Below are 17,641 nucleotides of genomic sequence, written 5' to 3'. Positions count from 1 at the left end.
GCAGAGACACAAAGAGAACAAAGAAGCACTGATCCAGGAGTACTTTCTATGGGAAGGAAAAGTAAATGTTAGTGGATGTAGCTCCTTTAGTCGTTTCATCTAGAAAGAAAGAACAGATAAAGTCTGAGTCAGTTTTCAAGGTAAGAGTCTGAAAGAGAGCACATACAGTTAGTCACAGTAAAAGTCAATTTCCATGTCTAGGAGAGAGAAAGGGTTAAACACTAAAAGACAGGGCTATGTGGATCATCAGTAGAGGGTGAGCATTAAGTTGTTGCCAGCAGAAGCTCGGACGATTCCCCTCAGTCACTTTTGATACACAGCAATGGGCTCTTCGCTGTCATTTTAAATGTTAAAGAATCAGCACAAATGAAGTTGATGCAAGCATTTTGGTTTAGTTTTTGTTTGAGATTTCACATGCAGTTGTTGATCTAATTTATATTTGATTAATATTAAACCGTAGGAACTGATTTTTCTTTTCCTTTGTCCTGATCAGACATGAAACAGGATGTATTCACTTGAAAGCATTACTGAAGAAACACAGCAGGCACAATAAAAACTAACTCTCCTCAAAACAATATTATTGCAAAACAGCCGAAAGAAGAATCTTTAAGTCAGGACATGTTTTGTGACGTCAACAACATCACTGAACGATAACACAGAGTTCGGAGTATTTATCCTGACAGAAATGTAAAACATGTCTCTGAGATGTAATTATTTGTGGTTTTCTGCTGCAGCCATCCCATGTTTATGTTTTCCCTTATATCCTCCTAAAGCCTGATGTCCTTTAGTCACTGAATGGAGACAATAAACAGTTGATTATTAACATGTAAGTGTCCACTAGCTGTTCTGTGTTTAATGGGGCAAATCAACCACTTATTTCTCTCAGCTCCTCCTAACTGTTCCACTGACCTTTAGGTTATGACTGAACTCTGTAGTCTGTCATTTTTTTTTATGCTTAAATCTAAATGTCATTTTATAGAAGCAAGCAAAGGGAAAGTTGCATTAAAGCATTGCATAAGGATGTTTTGTCAAGCAGCTACGGTGCCAGCCTCATTAACTGGCAGCCCTGGCAAAGAAGTGTACGATTCTTTAAAATAAATTAATCTTTTATTGCATAATGTTAACCTGAAAGTTTATGAAAAATCTTGATTTTGAGTGCAACTATCCCATGATGACAAAAACTGTCCTTCAAGAGAACATTTAATGGTTCTACTAAGTATTTCTCTAAAATGAATGCGGTGAAAGAATTTTTCATCATCCTTTTTAAATTGGTTTCAATTTTTAGGAAGTTCTACTTGGTAATACGTGACTCGCTGCTTCCCTGGTAACACAGAGGCCCATTAGTTTTAAAACTGATGACTGGGCTGGATGAGGACCCAAGTTTATCTTGCCACCAAACATAGTGAGGAGAATGCTACGAGGGGTAAAAATATCTCCAAAGCTCACAAGCCGAGAACTCTGCAAAGAGGGGCATCCTGGGGTCACCAAATCTCCATAATAACAACCATTAAAGCTGCCTTTATACCAACCGGTTGTTTGGGAGTGACGAAAAAGGGCCTCCTCTCCTACCATGACAAATGTAAATATGTGGGGTTTGCTTAAACTCTGTTAGGACTGTAATTTGAATTGTGTGCTTTGGTCAGATGAGACAAATACACTCAATTTGAAGTCAAACAAAGAATGAATATAACAAAAAAAAAATATTTTACATTACTGTTAGGTATGGTTGATGATCTGTGATGCTGTGGACATGTTTTTCTTCCAAAGGCCAGGAGAACCATGTTAGAGTGCATGGTGTCATAACCTCTTTGAAATATCAGAACACCAAAGGAACAAAATCTGGTGGATTTGACTAATAAACTGCACTATGTCATCATAGGGTCTTTCAGTGGGGTAAGGATCCAAGTTACATGGTCACATCAACACATGATTGGCTCCCCAGGAAAACTTGTGGGGTTAGCTGAAAAGAAATTAGAGCAAGAGAGAACCCAGGAACGTTGAGAGATTGTTCAAGGGAGAAATAGTGAAAAATCCCTCGCTCTGCTGCAACTTAACATGTTATTGGACGTAGGTCTGAAGTCCGTGGCTCTAGGCCCTCCACATCTGCTCTTATATACATAATTTGTTACCAATATACTTCTTCACATCCTTCCTTCCTTTCTGTCATCCAACCTCCCTTCTTTCTGTCCTTCCTTCCTTTGTTCTTCCCTTGTGTCCTTCTGTCCTTTCTTTCATTCTTTGAGTTTTTCCAGCAGTGTTTTTGTTAAAAACAATTATTTCTCAACCGAGATTTCTCCAGCATAACTGAATAAATCTATTCATATTCAAGTTAGGGTTTTCACCGTGTTTACAGAAATAAAATAAATATTTATTTTAATTATTTTTACACATTTTTACCAGGTGTGTAAATTAATGTGGATGGCCAGTGATCAAATCAGTGAACTGAAGTCAGCTGATTCAGACTGAGGATAAGATAATGTTGTGGGGGTTGTGTTGGACACAAAGCTGATCAGTATTGGCTTGCGGACAATTGATTTGACGCATGTGGAGCTGCTCGCTGAGGGGTGGGGGGTCATTATGCACAGAGCTGAGCAGGCACTAACACACTGACCGCCATACGGGAGAGAGGACTCACGTCGCATTCCGCGTCCCCAGAAGCCCCCCTCCTGGTGGAGCTGGCGCGTATAAAAACCAGTGAGTCGCCCCTCCCGGACAAAGTGAGGTCCAGTCCGGCCCGAGGCGTGCTCGTCCTGCGCTTTATGGATGCTTTAGCAGTCCAGCGTCATCATCCTCAGCTCTGAATCTCTCATTGTTGGGATACAGGACAACTGTGACCTCTCTTCCCTGTTCAGTAAGTGATATATACGTCATCTACAAAAACTACTGACAGTGCGTTTATTATATGCGAGGCGTCATGTTTATGTAATCGATGCAATATGTCGCAGTTTTGCATGCGCAGCAGCAGTGTTTAGAAATGGAAACTGTTTGAACAAGCATGCGTTGCAAAGGCTAAAGTAAGAAGCTGAGACTTTTTTTTTTTTTTAGCAGCAAATCAATTTAACTTGGAAAAACTGCTCATTTCGAAACAGAGATGCAGCAAAGATAACGTTTACGTCACAGCGGACTGACGTAATTTTATAAAACACAATTGCAATGAATATATGCGTTTGTGAACTTTTTGCATATGCATTTCGTTGTTCAATTTGCGTCACTGCCCACAGCAGGTCATATAAAGCAGCATCACAGTGCATCACTGCGCCCATCGAGCCGGAAGCAGGTTAGATTGTTGTCATAGCAATAAAAGGGCTTGTCCCCGCTTGGGACAGCAGCCAAGAGACCACACCCTTCTCTCTCCACTGCCTCCACAGATTTGTTGGCTTATGCTGCACATTTCATGTGAACCATATAGTGAAATAATCAATTTAAATAATTACATAACCGGTAAAGCTTAATCTTAATTAAGCTCAAACTTAATCATTGTAGTGATTGCAAAAGTATTCACTTCTTCACATTTCGTTTTATTAAAGGGATAAACTCGAACCATTTTAGTGGGATTTTACATGACAAAGTCAAACATGAATGTGAACTTATAATAAAAATATTGTTCATGGTTTTCACTTTTAGAAAAATCTGAAAAAACGTGTAATTTCTTGCTCCTAAATAAAACCCAGTGCCACCAGTAGCCCTTGGAAGTCAGTAAATTAGTAAATAGTTTCCTGTGTGAAATTGTGTCTCTGTATAGATACAGTTGTTCTGCACTTTGAAGGCCTCAGGGGTTTCAACACACCATCCACATGGTGAAACATGGCGGGGACATCATCATGTGGTTGGGAAGTTTTCTTCAATATGGAAAGAGAAGCTGGCCACTGTTAATGGGAAATATGGAGTTAACACAGGACATTCTGCTGGAAGCTGCTAAAGACACAGTACCAGGTTTGGAGGTTCACCTTCTAGTGGGACGACTCAGACCTACAGTCAGCGTTACAGTTGAATAGTTCAGATAAAAGCATATTCATGTTTCAAAATGGCCCAATCAAAGTTTAGACCTAAATCAAACAGAGAATTTCAAGCAAGACATGAAAATTGTTCTCCACAGACAATCTCTACCCAATCTGACTGAGCTTGAGCTATCATGCAAAGTATTTGCAATGATTTTAGTCTGTAGATGGGTAAAGCTGGTGGAGACACACCCTACATCATCAACACCAGCGGCGAAATTAGAAGCCCACAGATACACATAAAAATAGGCAATAATAACATAGATAAAATAGAGAGTGCAGTGTAAGAAATAGGAGATGCAAATTATACAATATGTACAATTACAGGAAAATGTGTTTCCAGTGTTGACTCAGGAGGGCTGAAGAAATGCACGCCACATTTTTACATTTTTATTTGTAAGAAATGTTAAAAATCATTTTCCACCTTGTCCAAGTCATGCACTGCTTTCTGTTGGTCTCGCTAAGAAAATTGCAATAAAAAACACAGAGGTTTGTGGCTGTAACAAAACAAAATGTGAAAAGCTTTTGAAAGGCGCTTTGTGTGAGAATACAGTGAGTTCCTCATATTAATTCTGGTTTAACTCAGACTGTGACATCTACTTCCTTCAGGACAGTGGTACGTCCACACATTGTTCACTATAGATTCCAAGGAGACCTATCATGGCGAACCGAGGGCCCAGTTACGGACTGAGCAAGGAGGTTCAGGAGAAGATTGACCAGAAGTATAATCCTGACCTGGAACAGCGCCTGGTGGACTGGATAGTTGCACAGTGTGGAGGAAACCTGGAGAAACCGCAGCCGGGCAAGCAGAACTTCCAGCAATGGCTGATGGACGGAACGGTGAGCGGCTGCAGTACCTCGCAACCTAAAATAGAAATACTTTGAATTATTTAAGATAAAACATAATAGCAGCTATGAAATGGCTGCAACAAGATGGCAGATGTGACTAGTTATTTTTTAACCTTGAATTAATATAATTGTTCTCATGTTAGAACTCTAAAAAAAACTAATTAGCAATTTTATTAATATGCAAATATGTTACCCAGTAAAGATTGACTCAGGACTTAAAAACCAAAGATATACAATTTTAACTTGATTATTGTGAAGTCTTTCTTTGCACATGTTTAGTAATTATGAGCATCTCAAATGGTAAACAGGCCCTTCTACATTGTGCTGCAGTGTATTTTAGCTAGAAACTCCAGATGACTCTGCTAAAACAAATTATTCAGAGACATCCATCAAAGCAAAAAAACAAGAGAAAATCTCTCAATTTCTGCACACAAATGGCCACGCATTGGATAAAAATGTCTCCTTCGCACAATTTAATGTAGGGTAACATTCAGTTTTAAAAGCCAAAAAAAAGAGTCAATCTGTGCTCCTTCTTGAGGGGCGTGAGCACGTGTTATTCTTGGAGAGATTTGAAAGCTGGGGTTGCAAAAGTAGAAATTGTATGGAAAAAAACTGAAACCGATATGTTTACTCTAAATCACATTAGATGCCCAGTAAATACTGACTGTCTCATTATGGCTTGGTGCAGAAGCTTGGGTTCACAGGATGAGTATGTCAGATTTCTGTCCTCCCTCCGCCCCAGATTCTCTGTCGACTCATCAACAGTCTTTATCCGCGGGGCAAAGAACCCATCAAAAAGATTGCTGAGACCCAGATGGCCTTCAAACAGATGGAGAAGATCTCCCAGTTCCTGCAAGCAGCAGAAGCTTATGGAGTCACAACCACAGATATTTTTCAAACTGTGGACCTCTGGGAAGGTAAGGAGATCTTACAAAACTAATTGCCTCTTGGATTTGGTGTGTCACCCTTGAATGTTACCAACGTGTTTCTGAACCCTTTTCCAGCTTTAATTACCTTTAAGTTTAATTTGGAAGAAAAAAAAACATACCCCAGATAGAGATAGTCCGTAGGGGTCAGCCACCTTCCTAAGGATGGATGGATGGATTGATGGTGTCATACACCTTTATAGCCATTCACGGAGCTGATAATCTTCTGGGGTTTGTCTCTACAAGCATTAAATATCTGCAGACTAAAACTGTTCTTATTTGCTCAAGCTTAATCAGACTGGATGGAGAACATCTATGAACAGCAATTTTCAAGTCTTTCTGATCCAAATTTGGATTTCATTTGATAGATCAACACAAAGTTGTGCATAAATCTGAAGTGGAAGAAAAAGGTGATTGTTTTTAACATAGTTTTTAAATAAAACCAGAAAATGTCATTTGTTTTCAGCCCCTCTGTGAGTGACAGCTACAGGCCTTTAGGTGTATGTCTCTACCAGCTTCACAAATGTAGCTTTATCTTTATTGTTCATTCTTCTTTACAAAATTTCCCAAGATTGCTTAGATTAGAAGGAGAGCATCTATGAAGATTCTCCATTGGCTTTAGGTCTGGACTTTGACTAGGCCATTCCAACATAGAGCTCCGAGTAGGCTCCATGCTGGAAGTTGAACCTCTGCCCCAGTTTCAAGTGTTTTGAAGCCTCAAACAAGTTTGCCTACCAGGATAGTCCAGCATTTACCTCCATCCATTCCTATCAACTCGGACCAGCTTTCCTGTCCCTGCTCATAAAAAAGGTTCTCCACAGCATTATGCTGCCACCACCATATTTCACCACTGGGATGGATATTCAAACCTCTGAAGCCTTCACAGAACAACTGTTTTTATACTAAGATTCAATTAAACACAGTCAGACAATGTACACGTTATTGTTTGCATTGAATTTATTTCGGGGTGACAAATTAGAAAGGGCTCAATACAAATGCATGCCACATTCTTTAGATGTTTGTTATTAAAACTGAAAACTCAGCAGTCATTTCCTTCCTTTAGTTATGCTCATCTCTGTGTTGGGCTATCATGCAAAGTCCCAATGAAATACTCTAAAAGGGTATCAATACCTTTGCGTCTAGTTTTCCAAAAACTCTGATCAGCTTCTCTGTCCATGCTGAAGAAAATCATTCTCCCATGATGCTGCTACAACCATATTTTAAAAGTGTAGTGCAGTTTTGGTCTCATCTGATCAGAGCATTTCCCTCCACATGTTTGCTGGTTATAGGAAAAGACATGGCAGCAGTGCAAAGAACCCTGATGGCTCTGGGGAGTTTGGCTGTCACAAAGGACGACGGCCAATACAAAGGTGACCGAGACTGGTTCCACAGGTATGGGAAAAACCTCAAAAAGCATTATAAACCCACCTTCAGGTTCCTCACACACCCTGTAACCTTCTTGTTGTACATGCACAGGAAAGCCCAGGGGTACCGACGAGAGTTTACCGAAGAGCAGTTGCGCCAAGGACAGAGTTTGATCGGCCTGCAGATGGGCAGCAATCGCGGCGCTTCCCAGGCTGGCATGACAGGCTACGGTATGCACCGTCAGATCATGTAGACCCCCCTCTACACCCCCTCTACTCCTTGATCTCAGACTTTTTTTTCTACTAATACCACAAATGTTGTAGCCCTCCAGAAAAATTCCCCTAAGCTTTGCCATACCTGCCATGTTAACCTCAACTTCCCTGGAATTGCTGCTTTTGCCCAACACTGTTTATTTATTTTACTTCTTAATAAAATGATGTCATCTAAACTATAGATTTATGTCTTCATGCTTCTTCTATGATGTTCTCTTTTTTTGTTGACTTACTTCCATATTATACTATTTGATTAAGCAATGTGTAATTTTTACTTATTAAGGATTTTAATAACATAAAATACAAGCCATCTGTACTGTACACTTGTTTACAGTGATACTCAAAGGGACTGTTAAGGCATGCTGTATGTATTGTTATTTATATATTTCCTATATTTTAGAGCTCATAGAGTTCTCTGTTCCCGTGTAATTATTTAGCCTTAATGCTAGCAAGGCTCAATCAGTGATGATGTCTCCGCTGTCTTGTCTGAAGACTTGTTGCAGTATCTTTTGTAACCAAATCAACCTCACGTTGTGCCTGGTTATGGGACTTCAAAGGCTGGGTCTTTGATCTGCTGGTATTAAATTATAGATGAGCGTCATTTGTTCTGAGCCATGCCCTTGTTAGTTATCTGTTACATATTTGTTAATGCTGTGTCTAATATGTGCACGGTGTAACATGTGAATGTAAAGTAGCCAACACGTATGACCATAAAAGGTTTATGGTGCCATGTAAACATGTTGCTTGAATGTGCACTGTTTATGTGTGTTCTGTTTGTATTTTGGAATTATATTTATATCTGGAGGTGTGCAAGAAGGATTACTGGTAAAATAAAGTATAAAAAGTATTTTTGTCTTTTCTGAGATGAGGTGATTGCTCTATGCTCACTGTAAGCATTGAGGTATGTTTGTCTTTTATCTTGGCTTTAAGTTTCAGCTCCTCCCTTGCTGCCATCCTTATTGTCCCTTCTCCTCACTGTGCACAATCTAATAAAGCATCTGCAGTACAGCATAATAATTTGGATGCTGGTTTCTGATTCAATGCCAGAGTAACAGTAACCCTTTGTTTAGCAGCATGAGTAAGAAATCAAATCTCCCCATGCTCTTCTTATGATGTCGGAGGCTCATCTTTCCAGTGATGAAGGCAGAGGAAGAGAACCACTTGAGTGTATGTGTTGTCAACATAGAAATTGCACCGATCAAATGCCTAGTTCAGACATTATTATGTTGTCAAATTGATAGAAAGAGGTTTCCATTGCCAGCACCAGAGCTTAACAGGTTTACCTATGTTTATTTTATATTTATAATTTAAAGAAACCAAAGGTGAATGTAGTTCAACAAAACTGAACCTATAGGGGTCAGCAACCAAAGACCTACTTGACTCCTGGAATAGAAAAAAACAATACAGCCCTTATGAATCATTCATAAATCTGCATCATAAAGACCAAGGAACACACCAGGCGGGTCAGAGGTGCTTTAAACGTATTTTATCTCATGGAACAGGATTCAATCCATCATGTGGAAAATGAACGAGTACGGCACAACTGCAAACCTAACAAGACATAGCTGTTCACCTAAACTGACAGGCAGGTTACAAAATAATTTATTTAAAGAAGCAACCAAGAGATCCACAGCTTAGATGCAGAATGTGTTGACATGACAAGAATTACAAATCTGTTCTTCATAGAGGAGTGGCAAGGGGAAAGCCATTGTGGAAAGAAAGCCATAATAATCCAGTTTGTAGTTTTCCACAAACAATGTAGGGAAGATTGCACATCGCCTTTAAAAAACATCATCCTCACAGAGAAACATGATGGTGGCAGTGTTATGCGTTTGTAGCAAGGACAGGGAAACTGGTTAGAGTTAATAGAAATATGGTTGGTAAATAGTAAATGGCCAGCTCTTGTGTAGCGCTTTATCAAGTCTGAGGACTCCAAAGCACTTCAGACTACAATCAGTCATCCACCCATTCACACACTGATAGTGGTAGGCTACAATGTAGCCACAGCTGCCCTGGGGGAGACTGACAGAGGTGGGGCTGCAACACAGTCGGCACCACAAGGCCCTCTGAACCACCATCAGCAGGAAAGGTCTTGCCCAAGGACACAACGACTGAGAGGGGTAGAGCAGGGGTTTGAACTGGCAACCCACTGGTTACTGGACGAACCCCTACCACCTGAGCAACTATGCAAGAAAACTTGATAGAGGTTGCAAAAGACTTGAGACTGGGGCCCAGGTCCACTATCCAGAATATCTATGGCAAGACTGGAAATTCATATTCACCGATGCCATTTTGACTAAATTTGAACTATTTTGTTAAGAAGAATGTGGAAATACTTCAGTCTGTGCAAAGCTAGTAGCCTCAGAAGGGAGACATAGAAATGCAGTGTAATAAAGTGTGAAAACCATGTATGCTTTTTCTTCCATGACACACTTATTCAGCACTTTGTGTTTGCCTATCCTAATAAATTAATTGTTGAGCTTGTTACATAAAAAAATGCGAAGAATTTCAAGAATATGAATGTTTTTGCAGACCCTGCAAACCCATGAATGAAACAATAGTAGAATTGACTGACACAAGCTGCCATGGTTATCAAATAACTATAGGGAAAAATGTGATATGGATTCGATATCAATCAGAAAAGCAGATAGATTCAAAATGTTTTCGGCTGAGTTTTTGACCACAGCTGTTTGTATTTTAATGCCACTGATCCAGTTCATGCCATCTGACCTTTCTATTGCTTTTTTTGAGTGGCACATATGAAACAAAGCATGCATGAGCCAACATCCGTTTATACAGTCTAATCAAATGTGGACCATTAAACTAAAAGGCAACAGCTTTTTAATCTAAATGTCATTTCATACATCCAATCCGTTTTACTGCACAGTAAATAAATATGATATCTGCCAATGAGATGTCAAAGCACGTAAATAAATGCCCACGGTTAATGTCTTATTTTCTCCTCTGCACAGACAGGCAGCTCAAGTGAAACTATGTGGTCCTCTCTACCTTCCTATTCTCAGACACTGTGAGTCTGAGCTTATTATTAGCCTCAGCAGGACTAGAGAAGCATCCGAAGGGCCAGAGGCCATGCATAACTGATGGAGCAGAGTCAATAACTAAACCAAAAACAGTGACCAATGAGAACGCTTTGAGAAATATGTTAAGCTTAATCCAGCCTGTGAATCTTTGGCTTCTGTCATGCAATTTGCAACTGTGGCACGGAGGATCTCAGACCTTTGGGTATAGAGGTAACTCTGTGCCATGCTTGAACTTGTAAAAGTCTAATGGTACAGTATGTACGATGTCACAGATAAAGTTTAGGGTTGTTCTCCTGGTCCTGCTCCTGCTCCTGCTCTTGGTTGTCAGATGTGTTGCAGAGGAATCGGCACCAAGTAAAGGCTGCGTTTGTGGGTATCCTGGAATACCAGGCGATCCTGGTCACAATGGTTCGCCGGGCAGAGACGGCAGAGATGGACTCAGAGGAGACAAAGGAGACCAAGGCAAGTTGGGAGGAAGACTTTTAAAGATTCATCTGAAATGTAACTGGAGTCATTTTCAATAAATTTGAACTTGCTTTCCAGTTAGGTTTGTTTGTCAGATTAAAAGTTTCCTATGAAAAAACAACCTTTAAATAGATATTAAACATTCTTTACCATAGGCCCACATTTCTGTATTAAAATTGTTTTTCATTGGCCTGATGTTTTATTTTAATTTTAAATCTTGTCTTTTCATGAGCTGTAAGTGGACAATCATCTTAATTAACAGAAATAAAGGTTTGAAATCATTAGTCTGTGCAAAATTAATCTAAATAATGTGTTTCACTTTTTTTAATTGACTCACAAAAAAATTACTTTTTGATAACATTCTAATTTTTGGAGTATGGCTGTTTGTTCTCATTTTTGTGTATAAAAGTGTTATCTCCCTAACTTTTAAAAACACCTCTGTTTTGGTATTTCATGTAAAGGTGAAGTTGGGCGTCCTGGACCTGCAGGTACTGATGGCCTTAAGGGAGACAAAGGAGACACTGGTATGTATTTCAAAATAACAGCAAAACAATTAATATTCCTGTTAGTGGTATATTATTTGCTTACTTTAGAGCATTAAATTGAAATAGTTGCTATTTACAGAGCCTCACAAAAGTATTCATACCCCTTTGAACAACAGTTTACGTTAACGAATTTTATTGGGATTTTATGTGACAGACCAGTATGAAGCAGGGCTGAACCAGTATGAAATGGCTCAAGGTTTTCAACAATTCTTACATATTGAAATCTATAAGAGTGATGAATACCTCCCCTCCACCACAGTTTCTATAGAGGTCACCTGATTAGTAAACAGAGTCAACACTTTACCACCTTTCGTTGCAGTTACAGTTGAAAGTCTTTTGGGGTTTGTCTCTAACCAGCTTTGCACATCTCACGATGTCTGCCAACAGCAACTTTAAAGTTCTGAAACAGATTCTCAGTGGGAGTGTGTCTGGACTTTGATTGGGCCATTATAACACATGCACTTGCTGCGGTTCACGCCAATCTTTTTTTTCCAGGATTGTCCCTGTATTTAGCTCCACGCATCTTTCTATCAACTCTGACCAGTTTTCCTGTCTCTGCTAATAAAAAAAACATTGCACCAGTATGATGCTGCCACCACCATTTCCTACATGATGCATTCAGGGTTATGTGAAGTGTTAGTTTTCTACCACACACAGTATTTTGTCTGTAGGCCAGAAACTTCAATTTTGTTCTCATCTGACTAGAGCACCTTCTACCACCATCTTTTACATGTTCCCTACATAAGTTGTTGCAAGCTGCAAGCAGGACATCCTATGGCGTTTATCTTGCCACTCTTGAATATGAATGTCAGATTTGTGGAGTGCATGAATAATAGTTGTCCTATTGACCAATTCTGTCAGCTGAACTGTGCATTTCAGCAGCTCCTACAGAGATATCACTGGGTGATTGCAAACAATGTTTAAAACAATGTACCCTTTTGCTCCCACTTAAAAATTACCTTGCTGCATTGGGTTCATCTGTCAAATGAAATCCCAATACAATACACTTGTTCTTTTAATGAGTATCAATTTTTCTTTTACTCTTATTTTATTAAGTTACTATATGCTTGTTCTCTCCAGGTACAAGCGGTCAAATTGGGCCTAAAGGAAAAAAAGGAGATAATGCAGAAAGGGGACCTCCTGGGAAAATGGGGCCCCAAGGAATACAGGGGCCAACTGGTCCAATGGGAAGTAAAGGAGAACTTGGTATGCCAGGACCCCAAGGACCTAAAGGTGATTTAGGGCCTCCGGGACCACATGGTCCAAAGGGTGAAGTTGGCCTTCGAGGTGACAGAGGTATTCAAGGCCCACTGGGCCCCCCTGGGAAGCCAGGCCTCAAGGGAGAAATTGGTTTTCCAGGTCCCAAAGGGAGCATTGGTTACCGTGGGGAGCGGGGCGCTCGGGGGGAGAAGGGTGATAGCGGTGATAAGGGAGAGTCTCCTGTCATCCCCAAAAGTGCCTTCTCTGTGGGACTCACAGCACGTAGTAAACTTCCACCAGCCAACACGCCGATCCGGTTTGACAAGATCATTTACAACCAACAAAACCACTACGACCCACAGACAGGGAGATTCACGTGCCCCGTGGCAGGAGCCTACTTCTTCACCTATCACATCACCGTCTTCTCCAGAAACGTGAAAGTGGCCTTAGTGAAGAACGGGGCAAAAATCATCCACACCACGGACAACTACCAGACCAGCGAGGATCAGGCAGCAGGGGGCGCTGTGCTGCACCTGGATGTGGGGGACAGAGTGTGGCTGCAGGTAGTTGGAGGAGAGCTGTTTAACGGGCTTTTTGCTGATGAAGATGATGACACTACCTTCTCTGGGTTCATAATCTTTGGAGCCTAATAAAAGATCTTTAAGGAATGATGGAAAATCTATGATATTATGAAACAAATCAATTTCACAACAAGGCAACTCAACAACTGTATAGAGGAGACTTCCAGCTAAATTCAGTCTCATTTTAATCTAGTTATCGGGTAAAATATTTTCAATTTAAAATTGGTTTATAGTTGAAACCACATATAAATTAATTAACATGAAATCTCAACAGGTCCAGATCCAATCACTCAAATCTGTTTTAAAGATGGCACTTCACTGTTTCGTATATTTGCCTGATCCCCTCTATTATTTTAAACAGGAAATTATGTTTTCTGCTAAACAAAATCTAATGTGTTACAAATGAGAAGTAAATGTGAAACTTTTCTCAGGTTTTACCAACTAAAAGTGTGCTAAAACAGAAAAAGCAATGTTTAAAACTGTTTTTGAATTGAAATCATTCTTCAAAGAAAATACAAGTTAGATTTAAACATAATAGTGTTATTTTTCTAATCTAAAATTGCAAATAAAATACTTTCAATATATAAAGTGATTGTTTTTATATTTATCCAGACACCGATCTTGCCTAGAGTATCAGAAATGCTATTAACAACATAACCTATAAAGTGTGTAAGATGATCCCCAAATTAAATTCTTTAATTTTGTCCTGTTATTGTTTCAAAATTGCTATGATACAAGAAGGAACCCTGCTAGAAAAGTCTCCAGCCTCCCCTGAAAAGATGTTAGGCTTGTGGCCAGATCTGCCACATGCTGCACGTTAAACTAAGCTGGGCACCAATGTTGCAAGAAATGCACAAAAGGGATTTTTTTTATTCTGAGCTAAATATCAGAGATAAGTCACAATCTCTGTAACACTGAGTGTTGGACTTGGAAACCCAAACAGAGCTGGTTGGGAAAGCAAAGCATTAAGTTGTTTGTAGATGATGAAATGAAACTCATAAAGAACAGAACTTGCTGACTTTGTGGAGCTGATTCAGGGTCTCTGCTAACAGTGTTACTGATTTTATCCAAACATCTATTTCATCAACGGGACAATTAAATTTTTTATTTTGTGCATGGACAACTCTTGAGTAAAATCTGTTGCAAGTTAAAATCCTCATTCCTATAACAGTTAAATAATCTAACACATGTAATTGATCTGTAATTATGAAGGAAGACAAAGTGATGAAAAACTGTTTAAACCAGCCTGAATGAATTATGACCCCGGAAAACCGTTGAAACAGAGTTAATGACGTTTTAAACAAAAGGCGAGGCCCTCTTTCTGTTGCCCATACAGAAACAAACACACACTACTGTCCTGATGAAGTCCTTTCTGAAACATCAGAAACAATAACAGCTCAAAGCAAAGAAGCAAACCTTTATACGCAAAAAACAAATATAAAGACAGAAAACAAACCTTTATGACATTCTTTGAATTTCCTGAATTTATGTAGTTGGTTTCCACCTTTTTTGTTGGATCAAACCTGTGAACTAGTTTTACTGGTCTTTTGTTGTCACATACTTTAAATAAAGAAGTGGGTATGGACTACATATTCCTTAAAACTAGAAACAAAGTATCCTTTGCTTATTCAGAAATAGAAGTAAAACCATAAGAACTTTACAGTTATTTTAAGAAAAAATCCCTTTAAATACACACATATGCATATATCCATATATATAGATATATAGATATCTATATATATCTGCAGTTTTACTCAAATGAGTTGAAGCAAAACTGAATCCACCCTGGAACAAAGACTACATGTAGTATTTTGTGTGACCGCTGTGATTTGTACGGACAGCACCAAGTACAGGTCCTTCTCAAAATATTAGCATATTGTGATAAAGTTCATTATTTTCCATAATGTAATGATGAAAATTTAACATTCATATATTTTAGATTCATTGCACACTAACTGAAATATTTCAGGTCTTTTATTGTCTTAATACGGATGATTTTGGCATACAGCTCATGAAAACCCAAAATTCCTATCTCACAAAATTAGCATATTTCATCCGACCAATAAAAGAAAAGTGTTTTTAATACAAAAAACGTCAACCTTCAAATAATCATGTACAGTTATGCACTCAATACTTGGTTGGGAATCCTTTGGCAGAAATGACTGCTTCAATGCGGCGTGGCATGGAGGCAATCAGCCCGTGGCACTGCTGAAGTCTTATGGAGGCCCAGGATGCTTCGATAGCGGCCTTTAGCTCATCCAGAGTGTTGGGTCTTGAGTCTCTCAACGTTCTCTTCACAATATCCCACAGATTCTCTATGGGGTTCAGGTCAGGAGAGTTGGCAGGCCAATTGAGCACAGTGATACCATGGTCAGTAAACCATTTACCAGTGGTTTTGGCACTGTGAGCAGGTGCCAGGTTGTGCTGAAAAATGAAATCTTCATCTCCATAAAGCTTTTCAGCAGATGGAAGCATGAAGTGCTCCAAAATCTCCTGATAGCTAGCTGCATTGACCCTGCCCTTGATAAAACACAGTGGACCAACACCAGCAGCTGACACGGCACCCCAGACCATCACTGACTGTGGGTACTTGACACTGGACTTCTGGCATTTTGGCATTTCCTTCTCCCCAGTCTTCCTCCAGACTGGCACCTTGATTTCCGAATGACATGCAGAATTTGCTTTCATCCGAAAAAAGTACTTTGGACCACTGAGCAACAGTCCAGTGCTGCTTCTCTGTAGCCCAGGTCAGGCGCTTCTGCCGCTGTTTCTGGTTCAAAAGTGGCTTGACCTGGGGAATGCGGCACCTGTAGCCCATTTCCTGCACACGCCTGTGCACGGTGGCTCTGGATGTTTCTACTCCAGACTCAGTCCACTTCTTCCGCAGGTCCCCCAAGGTCTGGAATCGGCCCTTCTCCACAATCTTCCTCAGGGTCCGGTCACCTCTTCTCGTTGTGCAGCGTTTTCTGCCACACTTTTTCCTTCCCACAGACTTCCCACTGAGGTGCCTTGATACAGCACTCTGGGAACAGCCTATTCGTTCAGAAATTTCTTTCTGTGTCTTACCCTCTTGCTTGAGGGTGTCAATAGTGGCCTTCTGGACAGCAGTCAGGTCGGCAGTCTTACCCATGATTGGGGTTTTGAGGGATGAACCAGGCTGGGAGTTTTAAAGGCCTCAGGAATCTTTTGCAGGTGTTTAGAGTTAACGCGTTGATTCAGATGATTAGGTTCATAGCTCGTTTAGAGACCCTTTTAATGATATGCTAATTTTGTGAGATAGGAATTTTGGGTTTTCATGAGCTGTATGCCAAAATAATCCGTATTAAGACAATAAAAGACCTGAAATATTTCAGTTAGTGTGCAATGAATCTAAAATATATGAATGTTAAATTTTCATCATTACATTATGGAAAATAATGAACTTTATCACAATATGCTAATATTTTGAGAAGGACCTGTATTCTAGGAACGGAATGAACAAAATGCCGACATAGTGCAACATCTATCTTTTTCCATTCTTCAAGAACAATACAATACAATACAAATACAAAGATACTTTATTGATCCCCAAGGGGAAATTAGAATTCCAGTACAACCCATCCAAACATACATTATGACACAAGACAAAGGGGGGACGGGTCACCGAGGCTTTGCTGCCCACTCACAGGCGCTGCCCTTAACAACCTCTTTTAGAGCCTGGATGCTGGATCGAGAGTGAAGCTCAACTTGTCTCTTCAGAATTCCCCATTTGTGTTTGATTGGCTTCTTATCAGACACTTGGCCATTCAATCAACTTCACCCTGTTCTTCTTCACAAATGCAACAGTAGCTTTAGATGTGTGTTTTGGATCATTATCATGTTGGAAAAGTGACTGACGACCAAGGGCATGAAGTGATGGTGGCATCTTCCTATAGAGCAGTAGATCCTTGAGTTCATGATACCATCAATGAAATGCAGCTCTCCAGCAGCAGCAATGTTTCACTGTAGGCACCATACATTTTTCTTTGAAATTCTCAGTACTCTTCCAGGCGTGCTTTTTTTGTGTCTGTGCTTTAGGAGGGGCTTTCTTTGTGGACGATGCCCATTAATGCCATTCCTCTGCAGTGCGTGCTACATGGTGTCATGGGAAACAGTGACTCCAGTTTGGCTTTCTACTTATTTAACTAACTGCAGTGAACTTGCATGGCAATTTTCTTCAACCCTTCTCATCACAAGATGCTCCTGTCGAGGTGTTAACATCCATGGACGGCCTAGACGCCTCTGTGAGATGATTACAGATGGTTAAATCACTTCAGCTACAGTATTCTGACTGATAAGTAAAGCGTTATTGATCTTCTTGTAGCCCTCACATTTGTTTGTGTGAAGAAATTATTTATTTTCTCAAATGAAAGCTGATTTT

The 17,641-nt window shown here is 39.9% G+C and overlaps 2 protein-coding genes across 2 annotated transcripts; both read left to right on the top strand.

Moving 5' to 3' along the window:
- The first annotated feature begins 2,563 nt into the window (after positions 1-2,563).
- On the top strand, positions 2,564-8,257 carry tagln3b (transgelin 3b). The gene is made up of 5 exons (XM_047349102.1): positions 2,564-2,851; positions 4,608-4,838; positions 5,590-5,764; positions 7,063-7,165; positions 7,250-8,257. The coding sequence occupies exons 2-5, from the start codon at positions 4,659-4,661 to the stop codon at positions 7,389-7,391; spliced, it is 600 nt and encodes a 199-aa protein (XP_047205058.1). The 5' UTR covers positions 2,564-2,851; positions 4,608-4,658; the 3' UTR covers positions 7,392-8,257.
- A 2,152-nt stretch (positions 8,258-10,409) lies between these two features.
- Positions 10,410-13,826, top strand: c1qtnf9 (C1q and TNF related 9). Its single transcript, XM_047350179.1, has 3 exons — positions 10,410-10,913; positions 11,378-11,440; positions 12,542-13,826. Exons 1-3 carry the CDS (start codon positions 10,715-10,717, stop codon positions 13,309-13,311), a joined length of 1,032 nt encoding a protein of 343 aa, XP_047206135.1. The 5' UTR covers positions 10,410-10,714; the 3' UTR covers positions 13,312-13,826.
- Positions 13,827-17,641: the final 3,815 nt, after the last annotated feature.

This window comes from Girardinichthys multiradiatus, chromosome 21 (assembly GCF_021462225.1).
Source record: "Girardinichthys multiradiatus isolate DD_20200921_A chromosome 21, DD_fGirMul_XY1, whole genome shotgun sequence".
Classification (NCBI taxonomy): Eukaryota; Metazoa; Chordata; class Actinopteri; order Cyprinodontiformes; family Goodeidae; genus Girardinichthys; species Girardinichthys multiradiatus.
The sequence above is the reverse complement of the archived record's forward strand: the minus strand, read 5'-3'. Positions and strand labels throughout refer to the sequence as shown.

Excerpts from the sequence above, each read along its gene's own strand:
- tagln3b (XM_047349102.1), top strand. The coding sequence starts at position 4,659 with ATGGCGAACCGAGGGCCCAGTTACGGACTGAGCAAGGAGGTTCAGGAG. Across the intron at positions 5,765-7,062 it reads AACTGTGGACCTCTGGGAAG|GAAAAGACATGGCAGCAGTG; the intron begins GTAAGGAGATCT and ends TGCTGGTTATAG. Across the intron at positions 7,166-7,249 it reads GACCGAGACTGGTTCCACAG|GAAAGCCCAGGGGTACCGAC; the intron begins GTATGGGAAAAA and ends GTACATGCACAG.
- c1qtnf9 (XM_047350179.1), top strand. The coding sequence starts at position 10,715 with ATGTCACAGATAAAGTTTAGGGTTGTTCTCCTGGTCCTGCTCCTGCTC. Across the intron at positions 10,914-11,377 it reads AGGAGACAAAGGAGACCAAG|GTGAAGTTGGGCGTCCTGGA; the intron begins GCAAGTTGGGAG and ends TTTCATGTAAAG. Across the intron at positions 11,441-12,541 it reads GGGAGACAAAGGAGACACTG|GTACAAGCGGTCAAATTGGG; the intron begins GTATGTATTTCA and ends TGTTCTCTCCAG.